The sequence below is a fragment of the Aythya ferina genome (genome assembly GCF_964211825.1).
Source record: "Aythya ferina genome assembly, chromosome: W".
In the NCBI taxonomy this organism is placed as follows: Eukaryota; Metazoa; Chordata; class Aves; order Anseriformes; family Anatidae; genus Aythya; species Aythya ferina.
The window spans coordinates 354,394-378,805 of NC_140313.1; the positions used below are offsets into that span (position 1 = coordinate 354,394).

Sequence of the window (24,412 nt, forward strand, 5' to 3'; positions counted from 1 at the left end):
CTGAGCTTTTAAGCTGGTTAAATAACCCTTCCTGATATTATTTATTTTCTAGGAAGATAATCAGGACAAGAAATATGGGCATTACTGCTTCTGTTCACACTCCAGAGATACTGGCTCACATACACTCTGGTATTTTACCCAAGTCTGTGACACACTTGTGTTCAGGCCTTCAATTGCTCAGTCTTTGGAACCAGTTTCCATCTGTCTAAAGCCAACGGTGACTGACATTTATTCCACTGCAGCAGTTTCTCCTCAGGGTGTGAAATTTCTTGGTCGGGTCGTTATAGCATTTATTCAACTTTTATTTTTATTAGTAGGTGAAGCAAGCATCTCCCCTTATAATTAAGGGTAACATCCTTCAAAAAATTTTGGAGAGAAATTCCCATCTAACACCAGGAATACCATAAGCTAGTTTATGTAGTCATTACCTATTCTTTTCACCAATTTTATATACATACATGTGTGTGTATATATATATATATATATTTATTTTTTTTTCCCCCTATTACCTCTTTTTCCTGTTTGAACCACTGGTAATGTACAAACGGGTGTCCTGTTGCCCAGCAACACAGCTTGACAATCTGGCCAGAGAGCACTGCTTGAGAGTCTGGCTGTATAACAATCTTTATACCTTTAAAAAAGAATTTAGACATAGAAAAGTGATTAAGAAATACAACTCAACCATTTAAATTTGTGCTTAAATTATCTTCCAAGCAAAGAAAGTTTCTGTCATTAATTATACTTGAAAGTAATCTATTTTTACTGTGTGAAATGAAACAGTTTCATTTAGTTAATTCTAAGACATTCAAAATTGTCTTCCATTTCACAAAATCCACAAGCGAATCAATCAGCACTCTATGGAATTTTATTAAAGATTTACAGGAGATGACTGATGTTTTAATTTCTGGAAACTTCCATCACCTCTTGCTCTCTACTCACTACAGCAAACAGTACTTCCAATGGCATCGCGGTTTCCTTCTGGGAGGAGTATTCCCACAATACACCTTATGGAGTTTGCTCACACCAAATGATTTCTTTGAGTTGTTAAACTTCAGATATGAGACAAGGAACAGCCTGAGGGAGCGTTCAAAATAGTAAAACCTTGTTTAACTACAACATACTGAGTTTTTCAGGTATTGCTCATGCAACTTAATAGCCAACGTTAGTTTCTTTAATGGCTTTTGCTCCTGTAGAGCACAGGGCTGGGGCTTTCTTTTTACTAGGCTGCAAGGTAAAATTTTCCACTTCAGATTTTAACTGCCAGGAAATAGTGTGAGTGAAATTCTGACACCAGTCTGATACGATCCAGTTGTTTTCTTAACCTAGACCATTCCAGAGATCTAATTACAGTACAACCCCCAAAGCAGATCCACTGTTACAACCAAGGTCATGGGAAGAAAAGGGGGGGAAAAAAAGTTATTTGCAGAACAGAAAGTTTAACCTCAAGGTGCTGACAAAGAATATACGCACCTCTGGCCAAGTACAGAAACAGCGAACGGCACAGAGGCACTTCATTACCTTTTCATTATTCTCTGAAATTAACAATCAGATACAAAATAGGTATTCATATTTAATATTTCATTTTTATTAGAGTCAGTCTATTTCCTTGTATTGGAAGAAAGTAGGTTCCTTATTACTATTTAAAAGGAACACACTTTGCAGAAGCTGAAAGCGCAGTTTGGTACAGAAGCAGCATCCCAGACTGGGGGGGGGAATAATTTTAGAGAGTAATGTAAACTAAACAGAAGCTGCAAGCACAAATAGCTGCAAAGAGATTGCAAACATCCCAGTACAAGGCTCAAGATTATAATTTGCTCCAAGCCTTCTTACTACACTCTATCAGGAGTTTTCTTTTTGTCTGCTTCCCCTCCCAACTCCCCACTTGTGTTCAATAGCTTAGTCACACATGGGGACTTTTTCCTAACAGAGAATGCTTGAGGAAAGAAACTGTAATGATTTGATCAACAGGCTGAAACTTGAGCAGAAACACATGTGGTTAGACCGAAACAGAGATTCTGTGTCATATGGAAATCACAGGGTCTTTGTCTAGCAGGGAAGCAGGCTATGTTAGCTTCCTCCATACAGAATCTTATTCTAAAATAGTTGAGTGCACAGGGGTCTACTCCAAACTAGCTACAGGACTTGAAAGCTCCTTGTCTATCTTTCCATAAAACATTTTCCCTCTAGAGCTTAGCTCCAGAGATGGATACTTCAGTTTTTCATTTAATACTTCCTCTGCTGTTTTTCTGAGTTAAAGGAAGCATATTAAGTCGTTCACAATCACCTAATATTAAACAATATTATCACAATCACCTCATATTAAACAAGACAAGTAGGATGTTTACAATATCAATTTAAAGGGCTTTGCACTTTCCAAAGACTTCCATTTCTATTTTTTTTAATCTCTCCTGATTTGCATCACTAACATCTCTTAAGAAAGTAGCTGAGAAAAGCAAGTCATCTGAAAGATCAATATCTTGTACTCCTTAGAGTTGTTACAAACAAGTTCTAAGAAAACTGATTCATAATTTCTTCAGTTTCAGTTATTTTCCTGTCATTCACTCAGCATTATATAGCTACTTCCTGCAAACATTACAGAATTTAATGTGTTAAAAAACAAAACATCTGGCTTAATTTTCTGAATGATTACAAAGATACACCAACACTTCTTTGTTCATTCAATGAACCATGGTGCTCCTAGCAGAGTAAAAATCAGCCGCCTTAACTAGATGAAATGGCTGCAAAGCATTGCTACTACTAGTTAACCTGAAAAATTCCACTGTTGTCTTAATAGTAGTTCTAAGTCCATTGCTTCAGTTCTCATGCTGTCCAAAGAAAAGAAGAACAACTATCAGTATGGCAAAGAGCTTGCTAGTTTCATTCCCAATCCCCACTTTCATGAGGGGCTTTTGTAACTTCCTAGTAGACCGAATTTTACCACATCCTGAAGGACTATACTTGTACTCTACAAGAAGCACTTGGTCTACATGGTCTTACCCATGCATGCCCTTGCATTGTCCACACTTCTGCAATTTTTGAGAAGCAGCAAACTGAATGCGTTAGCAGAAAATAATCTAGTTCGCTGCTAGGTTAGCCTCTCTGCCCAATTAGCTAGTTGGAATGGATCCAATACACAACAGAACTGGTGCTAATTGAACAATTCCCTTTCAATCAGGGTAAGCTATGAACTGAAGTTCTCAAAACCTGTAGCCTAAACAGATGGCTGGCAACGCTACTTGCCTTTCTAACTCAACCACTGCAGTTCTATAAGCATCTCCCAAAGCCCCAGTTTAATACAAGTTAGCAGAGCAAATGACAGCACCTGTCACATCGATGCAGCAAAGTCCAAGCTTACAAGACTGCATTAAGCCTGCTTACCTACTTAGCCTACTTTTAATCTCAGAATCATATAAATGATACCAGTTACTAGAATTCAACAACAACAAAAAAATGTTTTTATTTATTATAGAAAACAAATACTTCAGTGTTTCCAGTGGAAAATGCCTAGTTTCACTGAAAGCACGAACCAGAACTGACCTGAATAGCTGAGGCACTGGAGAGCCTCTGTATGCTCCAGGGCCTGCAGGAACTCCACCAGTTCCACCACAGTGCAACCCCTATCACCCAGCAGCTTCAGGAGACTCCAGCTTGGACTTCCTTCTGGCTCCAGGACTTTGAGGGAACATTGTTCTAAATCGAGAGGGCTACAAAATAATAAGACATGGCTTAGACCTTCTTAATACTCTTTCTCAAAAAGGACCTAGATTACGAAAAATCAGTTTGAGACCAAAACAAACAAATGAGATGGGAAAATCGTAGCTGATCTGGGCTTTTTCGGAGTATTTCCTTCAGGTTTCAGGAGTCCAGAGGTTATATAGCAGCACTTCCACAGACAGAAATTAGTAAGTTGTATGCTGTAAAACAAGAGATGTTTGTACCTAACAATTCTGACCAAACATATTGAGAAATCTTCCAATTTTTTTATTTTCTAAGTCTCAGCAGAAAAACAAGTACAGCACCTTTCGTTTTCATGTGCCTAATTCAGAAGCGGTAAAAACTGAGTCAGACTCTAACTTGAAAGCCCAGGAAGACTTAGATCTGCAGAGTAGCTGTTAAAACAGGCAACCGCGGCAGCTTCGCTGCTGCACACACGGCTACAGCTACAGCTGACAGCTCCAACAAATTTATGGCCAGCTATAAACTTTCCCGCTTTTAAACTTCAGTTTTATGACTTCACGTGCTTTTGTTCTCAGCAGACTGAAACAACACAGATGATAAGGGAATGAGTACTTATGGAAAGGGAACGCAAGTTTATGCATTACCGCTAAAAAGCTTCATCAACGTTTCCTTCATTAAATCCCAGTGCCACACGGACCTGGAGGCAGGACACTTTCCCACTCTCCCTTATCAAGAGCCTCGTTGCATTTCGCTGGGTAACACGGGAGAGAAACGCAGCACCAGGCCTCTCGAGGGCGTCGCGCTGCTGGTCTCGGGGTGCTTCCCCGTAGCAACAAATGACCGCCCCAGGGAAAGGAAACGTCTTCGCAGCGCACCTCCAGCGCTGCGCTCGGGCCGCCTTTCTGTTATTTCCCCCTCCAGGCTCTACCCTCTGCACGAGAGCCACACGAGCAGGAAGCGCCGCGCCGAGCGTGACCCGGGCAGGAAGCGCCGCTCAACGCCCCCAGACAGCGGAGCCGCCCCGCAGGCAGCAGCGGCCGCGCACCTGCGGCGGGGGCGCGGGGCGGGAGGCGCTCGGTGCTGGCTGCTGCCGGGGCTCGGGGCCTGCCGCCCGCCGCCCGCCGCCGCCCTGCCCCGGGAGGCTCGCCCAGGCGCCGGGCAGCAGGGCGAGCCCCGCCCGCCTCGCCCCCTCGCCAGCGGCCCCTGCCCCGCGCCCCCGCCTGGCTCCCCGCAGCGGGCAGCGCCCTCACCTCAGGCGGACCCTGCCGCGGCTCCCCGCTCGCTGCGCCAGGTCCCGCCAGCCCTTGCCGGGCGCCGCCCGGTCCAGCAGCTCGCTGAGCCGCCGCAGCACCGGCTCGGCCAGGCGGCTGAGGGGAAGGGAGCCCGGCGGGCTGCGCGGCGGCTCCGACATCGCCCCGCTGCTGCCTCCGCCGGGGCGGTGCTCCCGCCCGGAAGGACGCGCCCAGCGCAGCCGCACGGCCCGGCCCCCGCCGCCGGCGTCCCGGTACCGCCCGGCCCCGTCCCGGTACCGCCTGGCACCGCCCGGACCCCCGCAGGGGGCCGCCTGCCCCGGGCGCGGTTCGCTGCCGGCGGCCCGAGGGGAGCGGTGGGGCGTTGGCGCCCCGTCGTGAGGCAGAGCGATGCCGCGGCCAAAAAACACCGCGTGCAGCCGGGAGGGCCGGGGAGCAGCTCCCCTGTGGAGGGAGCGCGGCCGGGCGGGGCGGTGGGGCGAGCCAAAGCGGGGAGCTGGCAGCAGGCAGGAGGCAGCAGGCGTTTGGCCCGGCCGCAGCGCTCCCCGCCTCACGCTCCGTCCCCGGGAGCCGGGGTCCCGGCGGGGGCAGGAGCTGCCGCTGAGGGGAGGCCCCCGAGTCCCTGCTCCAGCGCTGTGAGGCGAGCGCGGGCACGGTGTGAGGTGAATTCGCATCTTCCCGCAGCTACAGGTTGCTCAAAGTGGAGTGAAAGTGTCTTAGAAATTACTCCTACTACCATTTTTAATCAGTGACCGAGCACTCAGGTGTGACCGCCCATACTCTGCAGTGTTTCCCTGCGTAGCTGCAAGCCTGCCCCGATGTCCCTGTGTGCAAACTGGAGGCCGGTGGCTGCAGTAGCGCAATGTGGAGACCAAATCCATCAGCTGTGCATGTAGCTGGTTGTCTCGTGCCCAGCACTAGTCAGAGCTGCACAGAAACACACACCTGCCTGCAGAGCTGCTAACAGCACAGCATCTCCCCTTGGCTTCTGTGGGGTCCAGCACCTCTGAAAAACAAGCCATTTATTTAGACCTGAATTTGCATGGAGTGGCTTCTTCACGCACTGTTAATCAAGAAGGTATTCCTCCCAAGTTATGTGCGAAACCAATCTGCATGGCAGCATGGGTACAGGTAAGACAGTGCATTTGGCTTCCTGGTGACATTCGCGTACCCACAGTTGTGTGTGATACCAGGCTGGTGTCTTTCACCCGCCTTGGGCTGTGGACATGCTTGTTGGGACACCCCATGGTGTCAAACAGTCAAATGAGATCACGTTGAAAATGGCTTCAGATCCTGGTCTCTCAGTTCTTTGGGGATTATTTTGGCTATTAAGCTATTGTATGAATCATAGATATCCCTGCTGCTCTGTTTGTTGCTAAACACACTTGTTTTTTTTAGCCTGTGGCCTAGGTCTCGGGAACACTGGGAATCTGAAGTATTTAGCACCTTAGTATCTGATAAGGGGCATTTTAGCTGCACTTTCTGCAAAACAGTCAAGAAAAAAACATGGCACTAAACCGGCTTTTCAGCCTTTTCTGAGCTCCTTGAGCTGAGGGCATTTTGTGTAATTCAGACAAGTTCCTTGTGTGAGAATTGGCTTCTTGGGTAGCAGGCAGAGGAATACTTTTTCAGGATTCATTTAGATGTGTGTTTGATTATCATTGCCTTTGAGAAATGCAAATTGTTAGGTGATTTTTTGTGTGTAGTGATTGTTAAAAGTTCACTGTTCACCTTTGGCTTCCTCAGTCTACTTGTTAAGGAGAGTTGCGCAGATTTTTTTGCATTTTTAACTTCAAGCATGTCAGAAATTCCAACCGTGCCTAGCAAAGCAGTTAAGCACACTAAAGCATGCGCTTTAAAAGTGAGCCCAGTGCCTTATTATGAAAACCTAAGGCCAACACTTCCTCTCTCTTAAGGCCACGAGGAAATGCCCGTGGACTTCTATGGAAGTAGGATCTACCCTCTCATCACTGCCAGCTCTCTCACTCTCGCCCTCTCTGGCTGAGGTTTTCCTAGGAAGAGCCATCTGCTGCGTGTAATGAAATAGTCTCTCTTGGAAGACAAACTGCTGTGATCAGACTCACTATACTAAGGTCACACTAGCAAAACAACACTGAAGAGCTTCTCAGCTTTGAAGCAAAATGCATAAACTAAATGTCTTCTCTCTTGTAATGCAGAGTCAAACCGCAGGCCTGGTCCACAACTAGAACTTAAAGAGTGAGCACAGAAGGGTAAGTGCACATGTTTATGGTTTGAGAGGTCAAATTGTTTACAGTTTTAAAATGACTCAGCTACTTATTTCTCCTATGTTCAAATAGGAAAAGAAATATTGTAGAAAATAGAAAAGTGATCGTTAAAGATAAATAAATGAAGAAGAGCCAGTTACTTTATTCTTAGTGTATGACATGAATATAGTGATTTATACTGTTTATGTAACAGTATCATTTGTTATTTGCTTATTGTAAAGCAACTCTTGATAGATTCTAGATATTTAGATTCTGCTAAATATTTCTGAAATTACAGTCTGGTAATATCCACTGAGTTTGAGCAAGACAAACAAAATCGCAAAAGCTGCACAAAAGCGAACTTTATTCTGTAAGGAATGTGTAAATGACACTAGGTGTCCTGAAATATACATATTATTCTTTCCAAAGGTTTATTACATGGCCTAGTACTCCTGAGTTTAAAATTTCCTCCGTTTCTCCAAAAAATCTGGTCACTTACTAGCATGATAGATGGTTATTGGTCACGAATTGCTCATGCGACACTGTCAGATGCTTGACAAATGTTAAAAATAGATTAAGACAGATCAGTGTTAAGAGTTGTGCTGTGATTGCTTATTTTAATTAGTCTATATTAAGCTCTTCGTTAGAGATACGCAGAATGGTCACTTACTCTTCTTAGGTTTAGCCAATGGATTATACATGTAGCTGTGGCGTTTCCTTTATATTATGTTGCTGTTTACAATAGGTAGTGCACTAGTAGTGCACTGGTGTAAGAAATTTTCAAATCACCTCCTATGTGAGAAGTTTAAGAAGCACGGCATGTTTGCCAAGGTCACATTTTCCAGATATCTGCTTTTTGCACAGCCCAAACTTCACTGCTGTTTTCTTATCCAAACCTTGTTAATGCAACAGATATACAATAATTGGATTAGATAATACAGTGTTTTGCTGGTTTGGTTTCTGACATTATAGGCATTTTGACAACTTTGCTGCTCTAAATGTTTGATTTGATCACAGTGTCTTGAAGTATTTGTAAAAGAATAAAATTATTATAGTTATTATTTATATTCTAGCATTAGAGATTCTGGTCAGAACTGAGTCAGAATTTCATTACTGCGAGATACAGAAAGCGCAGTCATTGTGGATCATTTTGTGCATGGGTTCTCACTACTCTTACCCCATCAAATATTAGACTGCAGTAGGCAAAGTGCTGTATAAATATTTAACCATGCTAATGTGAGTAGAGTTAGCAGAGTTATAACTGAATTTTAGAATTTCAGGTTTTGTTGACTCAGAGATTTTAACTTTTTAAAAGTAATAACACTGAAGACTGAATGCATGATCACAACCTTTTTGGAAAGGAACACAACTTTTTCTGGAAGTGTTTCTACTGCTGTCTGGAACACTCACTTTGGAAAGCTTGTGTAGACAAGGAGTAGAGGAAAGCGGATCAGAAATTTCAGGTGGAATTTGATTCAATCAGTACTGATGGATGCACTGAAAAATTGCCTCACAGAAACAGGCAAACATTGATGAAACTTTTAAAAGAAAAGTTTATTAAAAGATTTGACTTATGTTAAAGGAAAAGTTTTTAAAGAGCACGTGAAAATTAGCATTTAAGTTGGGTAAACCATGTATGGCAACCTTTTTGGAAAAGAAAGTTATATCTTTCTAATCATAAATACAAATATCTTCTATGCATTTCCATTCAGGGAATATAATAACTCATTTAAAAGATTTAAATAGGAATTTGTGTCTGTGTTTATAGCAGCTATTTTGTTGAACAGGGAAAGTCTGTTTTGTTTCATTTTGTTTTGTAAGCAGAAATGTGCTAAATTTGGAGAACTTACTACAAAGTGAAAAATCTCTGAGTTGGCCTGGAAGAGAGAGAAAAAATGCATGTATTCCCAAACATAAAATCCTGTTAGGCTGGGAACAGAGCGTGCATGGAATTTTGGGTAGTACAGGAATGTTGTAGTTGTGCAAACTGTATGCAGGCTCTGTGCAAGATTGTTGAGACGTATTTGAGAAATATTTCTGGGGAGAAGGTGAAGTGAATTAGCATTAACCTTGGAACATGGCTGCATTTAAGCAGCAGACTTGGATTTCACAGATGACTGGGTGGCAGGTTGTGTACCGTACGCACGGTGCCATAGTAGTGGAAAGGGCCTGTAAGGTTATTTGAGTTATTTGCATATGAGGTCTTTGTGTCTCTGCAAACCGAGAGTCACAGTGATAAAATTGCAAGCAATCCAAGAATCAGGGTCGTAAAAACTCAAGCTTTGTTAGCAGGGATATCTAATTTTACTCTGCTTTTGCTACTGCAAGTTAATTGCTATTGCAAGCTACTGCAGTAACCATTCAAGTTACTCTTGTGGTTCTTAACCCTGGAAGTAATTGTTCAAGACCAGGGTGGACGAGGCTCTGGCAGCCTGATTTAGGGGGTGGCAGATCTGAGTGCTGGGAAGATGTGCCTAGTCCCACTGTATGGTACTGCCCATTCTAGGTTTTTCTTGGGATTATGTTTTTAATGGAGGTTCCTTACCACTTTTATTCTTGTTTCTGTTCTGCTTTTGCTGCTGTCTCACACTTTAATCAATATAATATTTCTAAAATCCTGCTGCCCACACCAACTAGATTTCTGATTGGACCTGCATAGTACACAACTGTTTCTGTTCATCAGAAAGGAAGGTTTCGTGGCTGTTAGTGTTTTGGTTTGGAGTTTTGTCATGTTCATCTTACCTGAGGTCTGGTTATGTCAGCCACCTTTCTTTGTGGCTAAGCTACCCGTCAGCGTCTCTAAAAGGGGATGTATGCGTCAGTTTGTAGTGCGCCCCAGCAGGAGGAGAAGGAGCTGGTGATACATCTAAAGTTCATCTGGATAGTCTAGGGGATTGTATTTGGTTTTTCAAATGAGCAAGTCCAATTCCCAAATTTTAGCCTATAGAGTAGAGCTAATACTAGGAAACTGCTGGCATTTGGAGAATTCGTTGTTTCAGACCAAGTATCTCAGGATGAATGGTGAAGCAGATAAAAAATGTTCCACTGACTTTCTAAACATGGCCTGTCAGATACGGAAGTGTTAACACAGCAGGCAAGCAGACTGTGCTAGCCATGTACCTATATCCTCCTCATATACACATATGTACATAGGAGAAAGATTATGCTTCCTGTTTATTCAAGTCTCTCTCCAAGCTCATTTGAAGTGGTGTAGTTCTGTTTTCCTATCACAGTGATGACATTTAGCACAGCTACCTCTTTCTAGCTGTAAGCTCCTACCAAAATAGCCAAACAAAACCAAAAATCAACAGTGAGAACAAAGTGAAGAGCTTAATTCTGATGTTGGAGAAGCTCCCTCTGCTTCATGGAGACAGATTCTAGTTCATAACTAGTTCCCATATGTCCTGTCACTCCTGGTTTTAAAGCATACTTCTTTTATCAGGTCTATCTGATTTAAATTAGTCTTTGTTACATAAAGAGAAATAAGAACATCCAACAATCTGTGGGGGCTAATGTGCTCCAATCTCCATGCTCTGCAGGAGGTTTTGAACCAGAACCCACAATGGAACTAACTTCACCAGGAAAATCCTTTATCTGTGGTCAGTTTGGCATGCTTTTATCATTATACCCCAGTTTCTGTAAAACATGCAAATCTGAATGGCTTCTTTGAAGCCAGGAGAATTTCATGCAGGGCAGAGGTTAAGTATCTGCTTTGGGACCTTGGCCTAAACCCAAGTTTCTCAGAAGAGTGACTGTAGAATGACCTGCTGCCTGCCTGCCTTTTTTTGTTTTTCATTTGATAGTAAACTGCTGACGTATATACTGGCAATTTGCATCTACTCTACTAGTTATTAGGAAAATAACTGTAATTCAAATACAATTAAGTACATATACAAAAAAGGCTGCAAACCTTTGGGTCAACCCTTTGAACCAAGTGGTGTGATTACCATCAAGATGAAACCGATTTACTCAGTTTTGCAGATTGAACTTTTCTCCCAGAGACAGACTGTGTGATAAGTCATATTTTCATTTGAGAGAGAATATAAATGTAGTTAGCTAAATGTAATATAATTACACTTGGATATACCCAAATAAATATAATTATAGAAATAACGCTCAGTTATGGTTCAGCTCTGCAATGGCATTGTGCGCTGCCTAAGTACATCTTTATTATATACAATATAAAAGAACTTTGTCCATGACATTTTATGTAATGTTCATGTGTTACTTAATTCTGGATGCAAATTCATTTCATCAAATTTTAGTAGAAACTGTATGAAATGATTTTTTTTTCGTACATTGTGACAGTCACCATTTTTTGTCTGTTATTTGTGTCCTCAGGAGAAAGATCTTTATAGAGTTTTAGGTGGTAAGCTGAGAACCATTGAAGAGTTTTGTTTTGGAACTCTGATACCAACTTCTGATACACGCAGGGAGAAATCACATTGTGCCTTGATTCCTTTTCCGTAAAACTGAAAATCCCAAACTTCTCTCTTCAATTTGTATGTGGTTCTCTCCTACTTTTGCAGGAGTGATCCAAGTGTGACCGCATTGTTTTGCACCAGGAGGTGCTGGTTCATTACGATTTCTGAAAGAAACACATGCAGACTGTGTGAAGCATCGCTTAGAACGCCACTTGCAGGGGTGTCTGTAAAAAGAGAGCAGTAGAGAGAATCTCACGTCCCTTCAGAAGCTGGGTTCCCTGCACTGCATGGCAGGGCGTGGGCCTCCGGTCAGGGCGCAGTGTGCCACACAGTCCTCATCCTGGAACGGTTACGCTACGTGGGGCGTTCGTGCTTCTGTCGTGTGTGCCTAAAGCACAGCAGCTCCATTCATGGCTGAGATGGCCACACAGAACTAAAGAAAAAAGGGTAGTGACAGAGTGAACGAGAAGTGGGAAGCTGGGAATTTCAGAGGTTTGCTGAGAAGCTGTGCAGAAGTCCTCCCTTGAAAGCTGCACAGGAAGTCTGTAAGAGCACAAATCTGCGCTGAACTGCACTGCCTGAATTGCTGGACGGATTCTGATGTGTGAGAAAGAGAGCACTTCGCCTGTCAGCAAGCAGTGTGCAAGCACCACAGCAGGACTTCAGAAATTCACGAGCTCTGGCTTGAAAAGCATGTCGTTTACAAAAACAGAAATAGATAAGCCCCTTTCGATTCATCTTTTGATTTTAGTGCATTTATGGTTCATGTTTTCAAGGTTTGTCCTTTATAGTGGTGGACAGTGGGTTAGTGAGTCATTTTTCTGGAAAATGAAAACTATGGTGTTCATATTTTTGGCCAATGCACAGAACCTTCAAAAATATGTTTGTGATTTTTGATTCAGAGAATTAAGGGGGGAAGACTAGTGGTTTAGTCGTGTAAATTTAGACATGATCTAAGGAAGTTACAAGCACAGATTATTTATGGAACTATCCATTTCTCTTGAGTTTTCAGGTGTCACAGACCTGGTGTCAGCTTGGTATAGGGAAGCCAAAATACTGGCATCAGGATCTCTCTTAACGTGAGACACAGGAGGGTTATCAGTTGTGTTCCTGCATGTGCTGAGCTCAGATAACGTCTGTGTGGGCCGGTGCAGGTTCTTCTCTGCCACCCCGTTGCACTGGTGTGGGTGTAAAGCCAGGCACGGGCAGAACACGCGCGGCAGGTGGGGGCATTGGTGCTCTCACGTGGAGGTTTTCAGCGTGCCCAGGCAGCGCTCCGGTTGTCAAAGCATGCTTACACCTATTACATCTACAAGATTTAGGCCTGGGTGAGGTGCTCCTTGTGCCAGGCAGCATGTGAATGCACAGCGTGGTCCCCAACCCAAAAAGCTGGCGCCTTGATGATAAGGGAAGAGACAATAGGTGGGTGTGGGCGGATGGGTCTGCCCAACGAGGGCAGCAGCAAGTGCGTCTGAACGATAGGAGGGTTGAGTTTGGGGGTGGGCTGAGCAGGGCTGTGCAGGGAACAGAGATTACGGGATGAACAGGTAGAAAATAAGCAGAAAAAACTTCAGAGAGGTCTTAAAGGGATTTTTTTTTTTCCCATTGGCTTTGGAGGAAATGAACAGGAAAGCAGAAAGTCCCTCCTAAAACACAAGCTTTCTGTAGGAATACCTTCCGCGAGTGTAAAACTGCTTGCAGAGGAAGATTACCATTTTTGTAATAACTAAATAAAGTAGAAAAATATGATGCAAGAGAGGAAATTAGCTGCCATTTAGAGAGGAAATTAACTGCCATTTTTTAAGTTTAACCAGATTTATATATTTTTGTCAGTTAAAAAAACATGCCAACGTTAGGATTAAGACCACAGTTTCTTATAAAATCAATAGAAGCAACTTTGGGTCCGAAATAACCTCCAAAAATGGCTGTATTTAAAAAATTAAAGATAATTTCATCTTTTTCATCATTCCTTTCATCTTAAAATGTAATTTTCCAAAAATATTTTAGTTGCATTGTTAGAGCTTTCCACCAGTCTACATCTGCCCTAACTCACACCTGGGCACAGTTCTTGAGCTGCTGTGCTCGTGCCGCTGCTTCCTCTTCCCTTGCCCTCGGTTCCTGGGGCACTAAGCTCAGGCAGCGTTGTGACCCTGGAGAAGAGGATCCCACCAAACACGTCTTTCCTAGGTCCCAGCTGTTGGAGCTGTCAGGGAGAGGCAGCTTCTCTGTGCTGGCTTCGCCCCTTTGTTGTCTGTGCCCTTTTTATGGGAGATTGCGAGTGGCCGTAGGGCGCTACGTAAGGCACGATATGCGTGAAGTGCAGACGGGCCTGTGATGGATGGAGGGAGGGGAAGGGGAAGGGGAAAGCCAACATGTTGAGGGATAGCCACTGATCTACAGCAGGTGGAAAATATGTTCGCAGCTCGTTGGAGGACCAACACAGGACCCTTCTTTCCATTTCCTGCTCAGACCTGGTGGTGTTGGTTTCTCCTCCTGTGATGAGCAAACACCTGAGTCAGCAAGTAGCATCACTGGTGTCCAGAGCAAGACTTGAGACAAGCAGCCAGAACACCTTACACCTTTAGACATTCTCTCATCTTCAGCTGAACATTCAAAGCCCAGTTTGTTAGTATTTGAGCTCATTTTTGGGTTATTTGCCAATAGCCGATGGTAAATTGTCATGATCTCCAGTTCATCTTTGCTCGGTGAATTTCTTTATATATTTTCTGTTGTATTTTATAAGTTTTCCTGAGGAGCCAGGAGGGTAATGTAGTACCAATCTTTTCCCTGTTTCTATCTAAATTCAGTAATTGACATTATGGTTATATCTCATATCTTCTATTTTCTCTCCAAAATTAAAAAAAAATAATCATGTTTCCATCTTAGATGGAAAAACGTAATTTATGGTGATTTTCCTCATGCAACATTATTTTGCTCTAATTTCCATTGCTGGATCTGACTAAACGCACAGCAATCTAATCTAATTTTCACATCAAGAAATCTGACAGCTCTTTTCCCCTTGATGTCAAAATGCAGCTGAACTAAGAAAATGATAACTGTGTAGTACAACTGCTTTGGTAAAGAGTATTCATGAGTTGGTCTGCATGAAAAATTATTGCCAAGGCTCTTTTCAGCTGGGAAAATTACCACACTTTTAAAATAACTTATACCCTCCAAAAAAAGAGGAAAGAGGCATCTGGTCTTCTGAAAAGCAAAGATGAAAGCAGATTTGAAAGAAAGCAACAGGGAACATTAGGCAAATGCATATTTAAGAGGCGATGCGTGAATGCTGGGGGTTAATTCCATGGCACTGTAATCAAATGGATGAGGGAAAAATTAATCTCTGCTGCTCCATTTTTTCCTGTTAAATATTTATATTTCTTAGAGCTGAAATGGAAAGCAAAACGTGATCATCGATCTGAAAGGCTGAAGATAATGGGATCTGATGCCTTTTTTCTCCAGGCTCTTGTTGCACATGCGGTCCAGATTGATGTTCAAAGCCCTGCATGAAGCACAAGTGTAGAGTATTGGCCCAGGGCCCAGTCAACAGGTGTCCACATTATCTAAAACCAGCACAATATGCATGATTTGTCCTCTTCTTGTCCTCTGTGGCAGGGAAGCCCTTGTTACTATGGATTTTGAACTCGACTTCTTCTCAGGCTCCGAAGGTGGCAGTGTGAGGAAGCCTGCACTCCGGCTTCCTGCCCCCTTACTCCTGCATGCAGCAGCGCACCTTTCCCCTGCCAGCTCTCAAGCTCAGAGCATCGCTGGCCAAGGCACTGTGACCAGGCTGACCTGCACGGCTTTCAGGTGGTTTTGTCACCGTCTGTGCCTTCTGGCAACTCCCTGGCTACACTTCCGAGCTGACAATACACCTGTGTGGCACATCAGGCTTGCTCTTCAGGCCATTCTCTCCTGTTGGTCTTTGCTTCCTTGCATACTGGACCTTTGCCAGTTTATTCCAAGGCTAAATTGCCAAACATGTTCCTTTTCTGCTACCTCCTTCCGCTCCTCCTTCTCCTGCCAGTATTCAGGCTGTACCAGGAGGCACGTACACGTGTGTGTATGGCACGCATATGTAGTGCACTGGCAGAGGGTGGTGCTCTGCTCCTCTCACCTGCCATTGTTCCTCCGCACTCCTTTGTGTGTGTGGAGACCAACTGTTCATCACACAACCTAATGTTGCCCCTTCCGCTATCTTTCCCTTCAACCTTTTTCTTGTCCAACCTTTCCCCTCCCAGGTAAGCCTGTGAAAAAGGTGTCCATGACAGGGAATGCATGAAGGAAATGAAAATATACCCAGCTGCTTTGTGCTGTTTGCATGAGGGGCAGATTCCAAGCAAGCCTTGCAAGCACCTCTCTGTTTGGCCATCGAGCTCTAATCTAGCTCCCCACATGTTTTCTTACTGACTGTGATCAGTGTCAGCAGCGAGCTGTGACACAAAGCTGGGTGCTGACAGGTCCAGTGGCTGCTCTGCCTGTGGCCCTGCAGGGAGCAGATGGCGCCTCAGAGCGCTTGAAAGGGCATCAGGAAGGGCCACAGCCAGCACAGGAGGTCTCGCAGCCAGGACGGAGAGCTTACCGAGAAGGGTCCCCATGGGAGAAGCAGAGGAGGAAAGAGAGAATGAACATCATCAGATTAGCAGGCTGGCAAGAAAGGTTTTCCTGCTGTGTCACACCAGTTCTATGAATTATTTTTCAATGTTTAATTTGGCATCCTTTGTGAGATTGAGTACTTTTCTGTGATGAGGGAATCCCTGGGCTGTGGAAAAGATCATGGGTTAGTAGGGATACTCTAGTGAAGAATCAGCCAGAGTGATTTTTTTTTAATGTCCCTGTGATGCCAATGTGACTAGAATGCTTGGTAGCTGTAGAAGTCATGTACATGTAACTATTTGCATTGGTCTGTATATTTCTGTTAGCATTTAGAAACGCCTAAGTGACGTGCACTAAAGCATGTTTTGTGCTGCTGCTGGGTGTATGTGCAGGCATGCTTAGGAATTTGTCTTCCTAACACAAATCACTTTGGACAGCTACAGTGTGTTCCCCCGAAGTGGTTCTGCATAGATAACTGGATTATAGTTCCTGCTGTTAATGTTTGATCTTGATTTTTAGATCATTATGTTTCCTTTTTTGGAAATGCTTGAAACTGTGTGGTGGTTTACCATCTGTTAGAAAATATGTATACCCATTTTCAAAATCATGTTAAACTTCAGATTTATTTTATTTGCAGGTGCACACAGCAAGATGCTGCACTTCACTGGACAATATCTGGAAACTGGCAGCTAGAATGACCTGCTACTCAACCCTTGTTGAGAGGGAATCTCACACAAAAATTGAAACTTCCCCAGAATTGGTTGCTGACCTAAATGACAGTGGGAAGCTTCAGAGTAAAATGAGGAACATTTTTTACAATACAAGCGTTACTCTTAAGAGGGTGACCCCATGTTAATTTCAACAAATTCCAACTCACCAAGAGTCAGTGTTTTATTGCATGAGAAGCCCAAAAGTATCATTCCCATGTGAGAAATCCCGCAGACGCTTGCCTAACATGGAAGACAACATGGATGCAAAAAATGTATTTGAAACACAGGAAAATATATGCTGCCTTAGGGATGCATCAGAGAATGGTGATGACCTAATTAATTTTAACAGTATGGTCTGCGTCGCTGCTGGAGAAGCAGAGAAATACTGCATCGGTCAGGTGCATTCCCACCCTACAGATCTAATCACTGATCACACAGACAATTGTTGCCTTAAAGTGGAAGACTCGGTTTCTTGTCCACCTCCAGCTGAAGTCCAGACACACGGAAAGACTGGGTTCAGTAGACCTCTAACCATGAATTCCCTGTTGAGTGAGCAGGCAGATACTCCCGCAGTAAATCAGAATTATTTTACAAAACATGATTCTGAAAATTCTGGAGGCATTTTGGAGGCTTGTGCAAGTGTAAGTGATGACTTTTCCGATGATGTCCTAGAGTATTTTGAATGTTCAGATGTGCTGACAGCACATGAAAATGAAATCTGGGAAAAGAAATTACAGTTTTTATTAGAAAGTGGTGATGAAGATGATTTAAAACTGAGTAAGGATTGTGATGGGTGTGCTTACTTCCTCAGTGAGATGCCGTGTCTGTTCCGAGTGTCAGATAACACTACGCCTATGGATACTACTATTGGCTTCTGTGGTCATCACTCAAAATTCAAAGGAGTAAATGTAAGGAGAGACCCCTCTACATACAGCCAGTCAACTTTGCAGGCAGAGATGACTCTAGCTGTTGGACAACACCGAGATAAAACTACCAGTGTGAAAGACGAAGAGAAGGGTAAAGTGCCTGTTGCATCTGCTGTCATTGAAAATGAGCGTCTCCGAACTGAAGAAGAAAATAATGGAGTTGGCCAGACAGATTTCTCAACCAGCAAACCTCAGAACGTGGATAATGTACATGCAAAGGCAGACTCCTCTGCTGGTGGCATAGGTACTGCTTTGACAAATCAGGCTTCAGAGACAAAGACAGAAAACAAGGTGGACGAGAACTTGCTAGGTGAAAGCTCATTGCTGCTAGAGGAGGGGAGAAGAAATTCATCAGAGGAAAATGCAAGGCATGCTGTCTCTACCTTAACAGAAACTCTAACAAGAAACCTTTTAAAGTTGCTAAACCCTATAGAGCTCTGCAGATATGTTGGTAATATAGGGCAATCTTTTCAGGCTGCTGCAGAGGTGAGGGAATCCAGTGCTTTGTTTCCCAGTCAGGAAGGGGTCTTTTCAGCACAAATGTGTGAGGAGACAGAAAGCTTGCAAATGCAGGCTGGTTTGTGTCGTACAGAAGAGGCGGATAAAGACTGTCATTGGGAACAGAAAAAGACTCGGGGCCCGTCTGAGCAAAATCAGGTGCCAGATGACAACGTCTCACCCAGGGTAAGTAAAGTGCTTATCATTTAACAGAAAGAGTGGTTTGACTGATTTTGTTCCTGTTTGTCAGAAAATAATGCAAATTTAAATTACTTTGAAAGACACTATTCATGCACTTCTGAATGACAGCTACGTCTGGGAAGGAAATCTGGTTTTGAAAAAGGCCCAAATAAACCATAAGCTGTTCTAATTATAGAGTGAGACTGATAATAGTAAGAGGCACTAATGGGACTCTGGACAGCTGGATAGAGAAATCTGATATTTAGGCTACTGCATAGGTCTTATCAAAGCAATGTTTCTTTCAACTCAGAAGTTTTCTCACATCCCTGTTGTGAGCAGAGAACATTTTGATTTACTTTCTTTTCAGTTTACACTCAAAGAACAAAATTGTGTCCAGTTACGGAGCTGGAAACTTAAAACAAGTAAACAGAGCTTTGCTTTGAATTCTATCAAGGGGGGAGAATTTAATCCAGAGAATTAATGTTACAGAAGCGTATGAACCTTTTTTTTTAAAAAGTAAATCAATGAAAGATTTAGGTATTCCGTGGAAATGTAAAGAGCAGTTACAAATCAAAAACCCAAGCTGATACTCTCCAAGTACTTAAATATTTTATGCTGTTGGGCAGGAAATTGACCAGGGAAATCAGTACAGATGTGCTGACTGATACGATGCCCCACCAGTTTTCATAACCAGGAGAATTGGATCATACTTTTTATTTCACATAGTAAAGTCTGAAGATATATATTTATGAGTATTAAATCATGAATAATCTTATTATCACCCACTTCGCTGATTTTAAAGTGCATAGCCAAGTGCACAGAAAAACAGTTATGACAAATAAGCACAAGCTTTTGTTCACATGCTCTATTTCATCTGTATTCTTTAAGCAAATATCTCTCCCAGTTCTGAATCACAGATTGACTTTAATCTGACCACTGGGGTGTCTTAAGCAATGAAAAATCACTGATTTCTTCTGCCTGAAAAGCATCCATAAGTTTCTCTGTTTTATATGGTACATAAAATTCCAATCACATTTTAGCAGCACTTAATGTTCTTATGATGGAGAATAGCCCCTTATTGGAATTAACCTACTGAGATTTTCTTGACAGTGTGTGTTGCCATGGTTTGCATGAGGCATTTTTTTTCATTTTATTCAACTTGCGGTATAACCGTTTAAATCCCAGAACCCTACTAGCACAGAGCAGCTGTTATGTTACTGTAAGTGCTGTGGCCAGGTTTCAGATTGGCGAGTTCAGATTAGACTCCTGCTACCTGCAGCCAAGAGGTATTAGTTCTTTGAGCATCCATGATCAAAACTCTGTATTAGTTAAAAATTAAGTAGGAAAGAAATATCAGCATACAGAAAAGGGCTAGAGATGAGCAGAAGCCAAACCCTGTGTTTTAGACAGTCCTTGGGTACAGGATAACTCTGTCAAGTGGTTAGCATACTCTTGTTCTGAGTATTACATTTATACCATGTGCCACAGATCCAACAGGCGAGTCTGGCAGGCTAGACTTGTAATTTGTACAAGTTTAAATACAGAACTATGATTTCTTCTTTCTGTCAGGGTAGGGTGATAGCTACAAACCAGAAACCTCAGACGTTAACAAATACTTTAAAAAACAAACAAACAAACAAAAAACAAACAACAAAAAACCCTTTCATTTCAATTTAGGTCTACAGTTCAGGCCTGTGTCAAGCAGCAGTCGCATATTTTAATTCTATCACTTTTTTTCTTCTTTTTTTTTTTTTTTTTTTTTTTTTTTTTTTTTTTTTGTAGAATCAAGGTGCCAGTCTTAAAATCTCTATCCAGAATTGTGATAGAGAATGTATGGAGCCTGAAATAGCAAAGGAAGGCATCCTCATAACTTGCCAGAATGCAGAAAACATCCATTCAGCTTCAGAATGTACTGAAAAGCCACTACAAGCAAAAAATGGAAGTTTACAAACCTATTCTCAACACCATGCTCCTTGTGATAAGAGAGAATGTTGTCACCAGCAAGTCTTCTGGGAACAAGGGAAGGATATTAGTAGTAATGGCAACAAATCAAAGAAAGACATTTCACCTTTTCCCTTATGGGACGCAGACTCTGTTCCTGATAAACAAGAAAGTTTATGTGCTGTTCTCTCTTCTGCAAAGCTGTGTGATGAGCCAAAGGAGGGAGGGCAAAGGTATGGTTTTGATTCGCATGACGGCAATGACAGAGATACTCTCTGCAGTGTATCATGTGATGAGTCTCTGTTTGAAGCTAATCCCAAGTCAGTTCTGGAATCTGGAGAACCTGGGTGCAAAGGAGATGCCGATTTATCTGCAGTGCATGACAAGCTCTGGAAACTTCTTCAAGAAGATGACTCAGACTATCAAATCCCATTTGAAAACTGGGGAATCACAAGTTTGGAGGTAAGGCTGACAGATACCAAAGTCACAGAACCGAACTCTGTGCAAGAGACCTGTTCTGATCATCCTTTGCCCTCAAATTTCATAGAACAGCAGGAACCTATTACACAGCCACCTACTAGACAAAGAACAGAGAAAGAAGACTGCACTGTCTCTAACGTCCTACTGAAAACAGATGAAGCGTGTAACAGTGCATCCATAGAAAACTTTTCTCTTACACGAGTGGTAGAAGCAGATGGTTTATGTATCAGTTCTAGCACTGAATATAAAACAGAAGCACCATCCACTTGTATTTCAGAAAACAGTATCTTAAGTACAGAGGAGTGCTTTGAGCAGAAGCCAAGTCAAACATTAATTGTCAATAATGGAGCCGTTCAAACGACTGTTTCTCGGGAAGGAAAGCTTACCATTCATAACACTTTCCAAACATGTGATACAGATTCTCAAAGATTAAAAAATGCTCGGAGTAGTAACTTAGCATGTGATAAACAAAACCCAGCTTACATGTCAGATAAGTCATGTTGGACAACTGGACAATTACCTCATACTGAGCGGAACATATCCTTGATAAATGAGAATATGACTGAGACCACAGATAAAGATGCTGGTAAAGACTGTCATTTTAAAGACTGTTACCTAGAAAGAAAAAAACTGGCATATTTCCCTGAGGAGAAAGTTATTTTCCCCAGTAATTCCTCTGTTGAAAATACCCATCAGTTTACACATGAAAAACACTCTTCTGTTAACACCATACATAGAAGTTATGAAAATAATTTACAAGAAAAAAGAAATCACTCAGAGTTGAATGCACAAAATGGCACTAATTGTAGCAGGTATCATCCTTCAAAAAATTATGACTCTCAAGATTTTCAAGTTGTTTCTAATACACAGAAATGTAGTTACACAATGAAATTGCCTAATTTCATTAAGACTCCTGAAACCATAACATGTAAGAATCTACCCCAAAATGTGCACCAAATGACAGAATTAGAAAAACAAGAAGTGATGTTCACTGCCTCTCCTGAGAGTCCCCTTTTAACAGATTTCTTTGTAAAAGTGCCCAAATATGAACCAAGTAAACCAGGAAAAGAACAGAGAGCCATTTTCATAGGTGATGAACAAGGGGCTGAAACATCCTGTGACTCTGGAGTTAGGCATGTTTCCGAGAGTCAGCCTGCAGTTTCCCCTCATAACATGTCTGAACAACATCTATTTTTTGCTGACAACACCTTTAAGTTTGACGAAGAGTTAAAAACAGATTCTTTGAAAAGTCCCACGTATGCCTCTGGGAATGTAACGTCAGTGTCAGTTAGTACCCTGCTGCCTAGAAAGGTTCAGAATGAGTACTGCACAGTAGCAAAGGAAGATTGTAGAGACATCGGTAATCAGATGGATCTCCAGCAACAGGGTGTAAGAGAAACATCACCTTTCATACCTGTAAGGCAGTCAGAGGGCTCTCTTAACAGTGTAGCAGCAATGGGGTGTTCTGGCACAGGAAGTCGTGTACAAACAGAATGCACGCAAACCGCTGTCAAAGGAGATGAAAAATTGACTAAGTTGGAAGCTTTCTGCGAAGCATTGCAGGATGACATCCATAGGGTACCAGAAGAAAATAAGGAGGAAGCAATCTTGCGTGGAAATAAACAAGACATTCAAAGAACTACTGAATACAACCTGGATGCTGCTAAAATGAAGTCTCCTTTGCATGCTTTAATTAGCTCCAAGGCTCAGAGGCGGATTAGGAATAGTATCACTAAGCAGTCCTCTCCTGACTTGATCACTTCCAGCAAGCCGGCTGAGGTTGATTGTTCAATTAAGTCTACTGAGCATAATAAAGACAAAGAAGTCATGACTTCAGAGACTGCACTAAGTGCTTTAGTTAACTTGCCAGCAGTTGATTCAGGGGACAACCGCTTTCTTCAAAGGCAGCCACCCTACAGCAGGACTCAGCCACACTCCTTAGCATTGGCCACATATGATCCGTTCTCAGTCAGCGTGGAAAGGCCAGAAAATCAAGAAGGGTCAAAGTCCTGCCAGACATCACCAACTGTTGCTGAGTCTGAGCCCATCAAATGTAAACACACAGCAAAGAGTGAGAACTTAGCTACTGGAGCAAAGAAGAAGTTACCACCAGCAACACTGTCGAAGAAACCCCGACTGGAGGAGAGAGGAAATGTCAGCAAGGATCCTAGCTGTGTTAGAAGTGAGGCAAACGTGATTCATAAAGAAAATAGAAAAGAGCAAAGGACACTAATTTTGAAAAAGGATAGCAAAGGTAAGAGAAAACTGATTGTCATTTCTGTCCTTTCCCATCCTTATGACTCCAGTAGGAAGTTCAAATTCGTTAAACCCACTGCAAGCCTCCCTCAGTTGAAATCTTAGCAGTCAAAAGTGTCCTGCCCTCACTGATGTTATTTACAGTTCTGTGAACTTAATAACTACTGCTATCCTCATGCCACAGAGCTGGTACCTCCCTAGCATCCTTTTCCCTGCTGACAAATATATTTATTATTTTTTATCCTTTTTGAAAAGCCTACTATTCACTTGTCTCTTCAAGTCAGTTTCCAGGGCTGTGTAGCAGGATGGTAGCACCTAACTGCACACAACACAGTGGCGGCAAGCCCAGTCCTAGCATGTCATTTCGTTCCTGCAGGGCGGTGTTCCCAGTTACGCTCCCACACTGCAGCTCCCAAATGCAATTACTCTCTCTTGGTTACCAAATGGTTTTACTGCTAGCAAAGTATTATTGTTACTTGTAGGGTGCTACTGATAAACAGAATGTTTTGCAGTCCTGTCTGATGACTGATGGCTGGTTCTGTATCCCTTTTCACCACGATTGGTCAGAAATGACACTGATGAAATTAGCATTATTAAACTGACATAAGAAGCACATAATTCAGATGAGAATTGGGTTGCTTGTCAGAGTCTCCAGGAGATTGCTAACGGATAAAATGCAGACAGGAGTAGTAGCAGCATAACAGCTCAACAGATGAGGTGTTTGTGGTTTCCATGGATACTTTGCAAGGGCCGAGGTCTTATGTTCGCCTTCTGACATTGTCTTTTATGTTCACGTCATGAAATAATTTTAAAGATAAGAGCAAGACTGAATAGTGACTAATGGTAGGCTAAACAGCTCTGAAGCTCTTCAGAGATTCAAATTATAGTGAAGTCTGGTCAGAGTTCAGTTTTCCAATCACATAGAAAGGAAAAAAAAAACAACTTTATTCAAAAATGTGTCCTTTGCAAGCATGTTTGTCTACAAGAAATGACTGTGAAAGGGAATTATGGGAGACAAGCTATACTGAGCAAGAAAAAGGACTGGACACGGTGAGAATTTGCTGTAGGTGTCTGCTATACACCTGCAGGCCCATCAGCGATAACTGAGAGCAGAGCTAAAGTGGAAATTACCAGAGAACCAAATGTGTGGGAGAAGGAGAGACACATTTCTTCAAAGTAGAACAAGCAAACTGCAACTACCGAGAAAAAACAGACCTTTTCCATGTATCTGAGCCTATACTTGAAAAA

The 24,412-nt window shown here is 42.6% G+C and overlaps 2 protein-coding genes across 5 annotated transcripts in view; one reads left to right on the forward strand and one right to left on the reverse strand.

The window, feature by feature from the left end:
- Positions 1-5,106, reverse strand: part of LOC311426531 (mucosa-associated lymphoid tissue lymphoma translocation protein 1-like) — a 28,554-nt gene extending 23,448 nt beyond the window's left edge. Inside the window, exons 1-3 of one of the 2 annotated variants that reach the window (XM_084502948.1) lie at positions 4,929-5,106; positions 3,538-3,704; positions 510-631 (exon numbers count right to left, since the gene is read on the reverse strand). In XM_084502948.1, the coding sequence (XP_084359074.1) occupies positions 510-631; positions 3,538-3,704; positions 4,929-5,089 (450 nt within the window). In that variant the 5' untranslated portion in view covers positions 5,090-5,106. The remainder of the gene's footprint in view (positions 1-509; positions 632-3,537; positions 3,705-4,928) is intronic. The other variant, XM_084502947.1, reaches the window with a different exon arrangement.
- A 587-nt stretch (positions 5,107-5,693) lies between these two features.
- The window catches only part of LOC311426465 (alpha-protein kinase 2-like), a 40,835-nt gene continuing 22,116 nt past the window's right edge, over positions 5,694-24,412 (forward strand). Inside the window, exons 1-4 of one of the 3 annotated variants that reach the window (XM_084502836.1) lie at positions 5,694-6,059; positions 7,106-7,159; positions 16,811-18,493; positions 20,270-23,162. In XM_084502836.1, coding sequence (XP_084358962.1) covers positions 17,072-18,493; positions 20,270-23,162 — 4,315 coding nt within the window. In that variant the 5' untranslated portion in view covers positions 5,694-6,059; positions 7,106-7,159; positions 16,811-17,071. Of the gene's footprint in view, positions 6,060-6,857; positions 7,160-16,810; positions 18,494-20,269; positions 23,163-24,412 lie in introns of those variants that run through there. The other 2 variants (XM_084502837.1, XM_084502835.1) reach the window with 2 other exon arrangements.